This window comes from Sciurus vulgaris, assembly GCF_902686455.1.
Source record: "Sciurus vulgaris genome assembly, chromosome: X".
Classification (NCBI taxonomy): Eukaryota; Metazoa; Chordata; class Mammalia; order Rodentia; family Sciuridae; genus Sciurus; species Sciurus vulgaris.
The window spans coordinates 85,778,030-85,784,788 of NC_136471.1; the positions used below are offsets into that span (position 1 = coordinate 85,778,030).

Genomic DNA, 6,759 nt, shown 5'->3' on the forward strand with positions numbered 1-6,759 from the left:
TAGCATGAACTTGTTCATAGTACTTTCATAAAATCCTTTTTATTTCTGTGCAATAGATTTTATTTCCCCACGTCCATTTATTTTTACATAAAAATCAATTTTTTTCTGAAAAGAAGCACAATAAACAAACTTAAAAAGACAACTAAGGGAGATATTTACAGCTTATATCACAAAAAGCTAGCCTTCTTTTTTTTTCTTTTTTTTTTTTTGTCTTTGTACAAGATTTTATTAAATGTCTTTAAAGAGCAATATCCAGACTCCAGATACAGCTGCCAAGGAGACCCTGTTATGCTGTAGGTACTGGCTGGGGCATGGTAGGCGGCTCTGGCTTCCTACCCTTCTGTTCTGAGATGGGGGTGGTGGGCAGGATCTCATCTTTGGGTTCTACGATGCTCACATGGTCAGGCAGAGGCTTCTTAGGGCCGATCTTACCACTTAGATCCCAGGGCAGCATGATCTTCACTTTAATGCCCAGCACACCCTGTCTAAGCAGCACGTGGCGCACAGCAGTGTCAACATAGTAGTTAACAGTGTCCCCACTGTGAATCATCAGGCCATCCACAAACTTCATGGATTTAGCTCTCTGTCCTCGGAGTTCCCCAGACACCTCAACCTCACAGCCCTTGGCTCCACTCTCCATGATGAACCGCAGCATACCATAACAGGCCCTCCGCACAGCAAGCCCTCCTAGGAGTTTGTATCGCAGTGACTCTGCCTGGGCAATGGCACACAGACCTCTTGTGGCCACCTTTTCAGCATAAAGCTCTACACTGCCCTCGGGGAAGCCAAATCTCTTCTGAACTATTGCAGTCAATTCTCGGATCCATCACCCCTTCTCACCAAGAACATTTTGTGTCCTGGTGGCTAAGATAATGATTTCTGTCCTGGTTGGTGTAACTCGGACCTCAACTCCAGAGTAACCATCTTCAGCCAGCTCCCAAGTGAGAAACTCATTTAATTCAGCTTTGAAGATTCCATCAGCAACAAACTTCCTTTTCTTAGAAATCTGCACCACTATCTTGCCGCTGCGAGCCCCGAAAGGAAAGGAAAAGCAGCTATCCTTCTTAATATGTAAATTGACAAAATCATAACCCTTTCAAGACATAGAAAAAGAAAATAAAATTTGCTGTTAATAAACAAGATAGTTAACCTCACTCATTAAAAAAGAGAAATGTAAATTAAACCTGCATATGAAAAACTGTTTTCTCTCTCTCCATTAGCAAAATCTAAAGTTGACTAATATACTCTATTGATAGAACTCTGGAGGGGAAAGCATTTTCTCATGCATTCTGACAGCAGTGTGTTAAAATCACCCAGAGTTATTGTGTTGTGGTCTATTTGATTCCTGGAATTGAGAAGGATTTCTTTGACATAAATGGATGTACCATTGTTTGGTGTAAATATTTATGTTCATTATGTCTTCCTGATTTAAGCTTCCCTTAAGCAGTATGAAATTTCCTTCTTTATCCTTTTTTAATAACTATGGCTTGAAGTTCACTTTATCTGATATAAGGATGGAAACCCCTGCTATTATACTGAGTCCATGTGCATGACATATTTTTTCCCATCCTTTTACTTTTGGTCTGTGGATGGCTTTTTCTATGACATGAGTCTTTTGAAGGCAGCATATTGTTGGGTGTTTCTTTTTAATCCAATCTGTCAGTCTATGTCTTTTGATTGATGAGTTTAGGCCATTAGCATTCAGGACAATTATTGAGATATGCTTTGTATTTCCAGTCATTTTGGCTTATTTTTGGTTTTTAAGTCGACTTGGTTTCTCCTTTGATTGGCTTTTCCTTTAGAGTAGTTCCTCCCTTTGCTGACCTACATTGTTGTTTTCATTTCCTCCTCATGGAATATTTTGCTGAAAATATTCTGTAGCATAGGCTTACTATTTGTAAATTCTTTTAACTTTTGTTTATTATGTAAGGATTTTATTTTGTCTTCAAATCTGAAGGTTAGTTTTGCTGGATATAAGATTCTTGGTTGGCTAACCATGTTCTTTCAGAGCTTGACATATGTTGTTCCAGTCCCTTCTAGCTTTTAGGGTCTGGGCTGAGAAATCGGCTGATATCTATATTGGTTTCCGGGAGATCCAAGATGGTGGACTAGAGGGAGGCTGCGTTCCTTGTCGCTACATAACGCCGGATTCAAGCAGAGGATATCTTTTTCTCGGTGAGGCAGTTTTTGCTGCTTATTGATCCCCTGGCGTTTACCCATTTGTCTGCTGTGATGACCTGCAATCTGCCAGCATATCGATGCCTTTTTTGAGAGCAGATTGCTCACTGTCAGGCGTCTATCATCCACCATTTGCCTGCCTCTCGCCTCTTGCCTGTCCATCACCTACCTTACCCCTTCCATCATCCAAAGCTCGAGGTTCACCTCCCGATCGTCCGACAGCTGCCAGCAGACTGACCACAGACTGCCAGTAGAGCACCAGCTACCTGCTGTCGCCTGGAAGTTCACTGTCACAGTACCTGCAGGTTTGATTACACGTGGCTGCCGCCATTTTGAGAAAACAGCCAGGCCCCGTAGGACCCCTGGCCGGACTGACTGAGCCCCATCTCCAGGATCCCTCATCCCGACCGACCACTCCCTGCATCTGGGGCCCTCACATCAACTGACTGCTTCCTGCTGCCAGGACCCCCAGACCAATTGACTGAGCCCTATCACCAGGAACCCAGACCGACTGATTGCACCCGGCCTCCAGGACCTCCAGCTGACCACGTCCACCCCTGAGCTGCAACTCCCCATTTGCCAACACATTTCGAAGCCAGAGCGGCCATCTTGGATAATCCTGGAAGCTGTAGCTCTGATCTTTGGGTGGGGCAAATCCCATCCTGAGACACCTGCTGGAGGTTTGAAGCTCATTGTCAGGTACCTCTCATGCATCAGGCTACTGATCACTGGGAGATTTCATTACTATATGACTGTTATACAGTAGATTTTCTTTTTTCTCCTTTTTAAAAAAAATTTAAGTTTTTATTTCTTTACTTTCTTGCTTTCTTTTCCTTTTGTTTACCTGTTCCCTCAGAGTCTCTTTCTCCCTTTTTTGCATGCTAACATCTGATTTCTTTTGATTACACTCTCACCCTTTCTATTTTCTAGAACTTCTGTATATTCTTTTCTTATCCCATATTGGTTTCCCCCTATATGTAATCAGATGCTTTTCTCTCTCACAACATTTAAAATTCTTTCTTCATTTTGGATGGTAGGCATTTTCATTATGATGTGCCTGGGTGTGGATGTGTTGTAATTTTTTGCATTTGGTATTCTTTAAGCCTCCTGTATTTGATTTTCCATTTCATTCTTCACATTTGGGAAATTTTCTGATATTCCAGTTAATAGGTTGTTCACTCCTGTGGTTTGTATATCTGCACCTTCCTCAATCTGAATAATTCTTAAATTTGGTCTTTTCATGATATCCCATAGTTCTTGGATGTTCCATTCATGATTTCTTACCATCTTCTCTGTTTGGTCAACTTTATTTTCAAGATTAAATATTTTGTCTTGATTGTCTGAAGTTCTGTCTTCCAAGTGATCTAGTCTGTTGGTGGTGCTTTCCATTGAGTTTTCTATTTGCTTTATTGTTTCCTTCATTTCAAGGATTTCTGTTTTTTTTTTTTTTTTCAGAATCTCTATATCTTTGTTGAAATGATCTTTTGCTTCCTGCAGTTCCTCTTTCAACTTTTTTGGAGAGATCATTCATTGCCTGCATTTGCTCTCTTATCTCATCCTTTGCTTCTTGGATCATTTTAATTAAGTATGTTCTGAACTCATTTTCTGACATTTCTTCGACCATGCTATCATTGGATTCTATTAATATAGAATCTTGGTTTGTTTGGAACACTTTCTTCACTTGTTTTTACATGTTGTTTGTGTATCCTTCCCTCTAGCAGTGCAGATCTGGGGTATTGCAGATTTCCCCCTATAGGCTTATAGTGACCCTGCAGGTTTCCAAAACCTCTTCGTTAAGGGGGAGATCAATATTAGGAGCACCCAGTACAGACAATATGCAGCCCTATATCAAATAGCACCTATGAAGATGTTAACATATGGTCATAATAGAGAGGATGAGTTCATTTATTACCTACAGTGTAACAAATAGAGGTCTACAATTTCTAATGGTGGACAAAGAGGATGGGGAGGGGTGTAGGATATAACTGTTAATGGGATAAGAAAAGAGTATATAAAAATTCTAGATCACAGGAAGACTGAAAGTGGGATCAAAAGAAGTTGGTTGTTAGCATGAGAAAAGGGAGAAAGAGACTGAGGAAACAGGTAAACAAAGGAAAATGGAGAGAGTGAGAAAAATAAAGAAACAAAAAGTTAAAATTTTTCAAAAAGGAGAAAAAATCTGCACTATAAGAGTCATATACTATACAAACCTCCCAGTGTTCAGTAGCCTGATGCATGAGAGGTACCTGACAATGAGCTTCCAGTCTCCAGCAGGTATCTCAGGATGGGATTGGCCCCACCTAAAGATGGCAGCTTCCACTTCCAGGATAATCCAAGATGGCTGCACTGGCTACCAAACCTGTTGGCAAATGTGGAGCTGCAGCACGCGGCCTGGGTGCTAATTCCATATGGGGTGTGGTCAGTCAGGCTGGGCGTCCTGGAGGTGGGGCATGATCAGTGGGCTGGTGGTCCTGGAGGCAAGGCATGGTCAGTTGGGCCAGAGGTCCTGCAGGTCTTGGCTGTTTTCCCAAACCTGCGGGTACTGTGACAGTGGATGTTCAGGCAACAGCAGGCAGCTGGCTATCCACTGGCAGTCTGCAGGTGGTCTGCAGGCTACTAGCAGACAATTGGCAGGTGGACCTTAGGCAGTTGGTGATGGGTAGGTGAAAGGTGGGTGCTGGGCAGGCAAGAGGCAGGCTAAGAGGCAAATGGCAGCTGACAGAGGGCAGTCAGTTAGCCATCTGCACTTAAAAAGTAGTTGATATGCTGGCAGACTGTGGGTAATCAAGGTGGACAAATGGGGTAAACAGCAGGGGATGGATGAGCAGCAAAGACTGCCTCACCGAGAAACAGATTTTCCTCTACTTGAAACCCGAGTTACAGAACGACAAGGAAGGCAGCCTCCCTCTCTCCAGTCGGTCATCTTGGATCTCCCCCCAATTCCATTTTTTTTTCTTCTTTAACTGGGAAATATTTTATTCCTTAGGGCTGCTAAATGGAAGCATTTTGAATATTTGTAACATTTTCTTCTAAATACAATTTTATTCCTGTCTACCAGTTCTTTTTTTTTTTTATTGTAAACAAATGGGATACATTTTTGATTTAGTAATGAAGCCCTCATTTTTTTCTTAATCTAGCTAAAGTTATGTTAATTTTATTACCTGAGACAAGTAGTCAATTGTACAATCAATATTAGTCAGAGATTTTAATACCCCCACTCTCAATAACAGATAAATAATGTTACAGATGATCAGTAAGGAAATGGAGAAATTGAGTAATACTATATATTGATTGGGCCTAAAAGAAATATAAAGAATAGGTCACTCAACAACAGTAGAATCAAAACTTTTCTTAAGTGTACATGGAATATTCCTCAGGGTAGACCATACATTAGGTCAGAAAACAAGTCTTAAATTGTTTTAAAAGATTGAAATCACATAAAGTATCTTTTCCAATGAGAACCAAAGGAAACTAGAAATCAACAAGAGAATAAAAACTGAAAATTTAACAAATATGTATATATTAACACAATCTTTACTAATGGGTGAAAGTTAAAAGGGAAATCAAGTGAGGTAGATCTCACAAATTAGAGAAAGGGTGCCCTCCTCAGCTCAAGATTTAAACATTGTGAAGACTGCTCCTTAGTGACATGGGTGACTAAGACAATTCACTGAAATTCAACACTGGACAATAAAACACTGGATACACAAAGTCAGAAATTTTGAACATAAAATAAGACAGAATACATTATAGACACACCAGCTTGTCTGGTGGTGGCATGAGTGCTTTTAGCCCACTACAGAGGCGAAGGAGAACATAGGAAGAGAGAGAGAGAGAGAGAGAGAGAGAGAGAGAGAGAGAGAGAGAGAGAGAGAGAGAGAGAGAGAGAGAGAGAGAGAGAGAGAGAAAGGAGAAAGCCTGGTGAATAAAATTGGCTTGAAAAAACCTGAGGAATTGAGTTGAGAAGGAGGCTTATCTTAACTGACACAGAAATGATGGGGGAAGTTGTCAAGTGAAAAGTGATCAGAATTGCTCAACTGATTGGTGAAGAGTCCAGCGGGAATTACAGTCAGACAACAGGAACCATTTTCAAGTGGCCATGCAGCAGCAAGTCAGATGGGAGACTGAGGACTCATAAATGAAGTTGCCAGCCTGACTCAGTAGTCACCTATTGTGGGGTGCAGCCCCACAATGACCACCATGATTCAAACAGGCATAGAGAGGATTGTGGGAGGGCAATCCAAGGCTGGGGATACCAAGGTAACAGAGCTCCTTTGTTTCTGGGATCCCTATGAGCAAGTAGGAAGACACCAGTAACATTCAGACAGGTGCATCTGTACTCCAGGTCTGATCCTACATAATTCACATCCATGGAGGTAGAATATGGTAGGCCTGTGGAGGTTGAGACTCCTTACCCTAAATGTGGAATTTTCAAGAAGCCACTGACATCCAAATATCCAGCAGATTTCAGCATCTGCTCAGCAGTGGTGTGTCGTGTATGTGAATCAAATGTCAATTACCCATTGACAGAATTCCAAAGGACATCTTCTTGAACTATCAATTTATAAATCTGCCCCAGCC

General features: G+C 41.4%; 1 protein-coding gene across 1 annotated transcript; it reads right to left on the minus strand.

Moving 5' to 3' along the window:
- Positions 1 to 202: 202 nt before the first annotated feature.
- LOC306651359 (small ribosomal subunit protein uS3-like) lies at positions 203 to 1,014 on the minus strand. The gene has a single exon (XM_079123950.1). The coding sequence runs from the start codon at positions 653 to 655 to the stop codon at positions 287 to 289; it is 369 nt and encodes a 122-aa protein (XP_078980076.1). The 5' UTR covers positions 656 to 1,014; the 3' UTR covers positions 203 to 286.
- Positions 1,015 to 6,759: the final 5,745 nt, after the last annotated feature.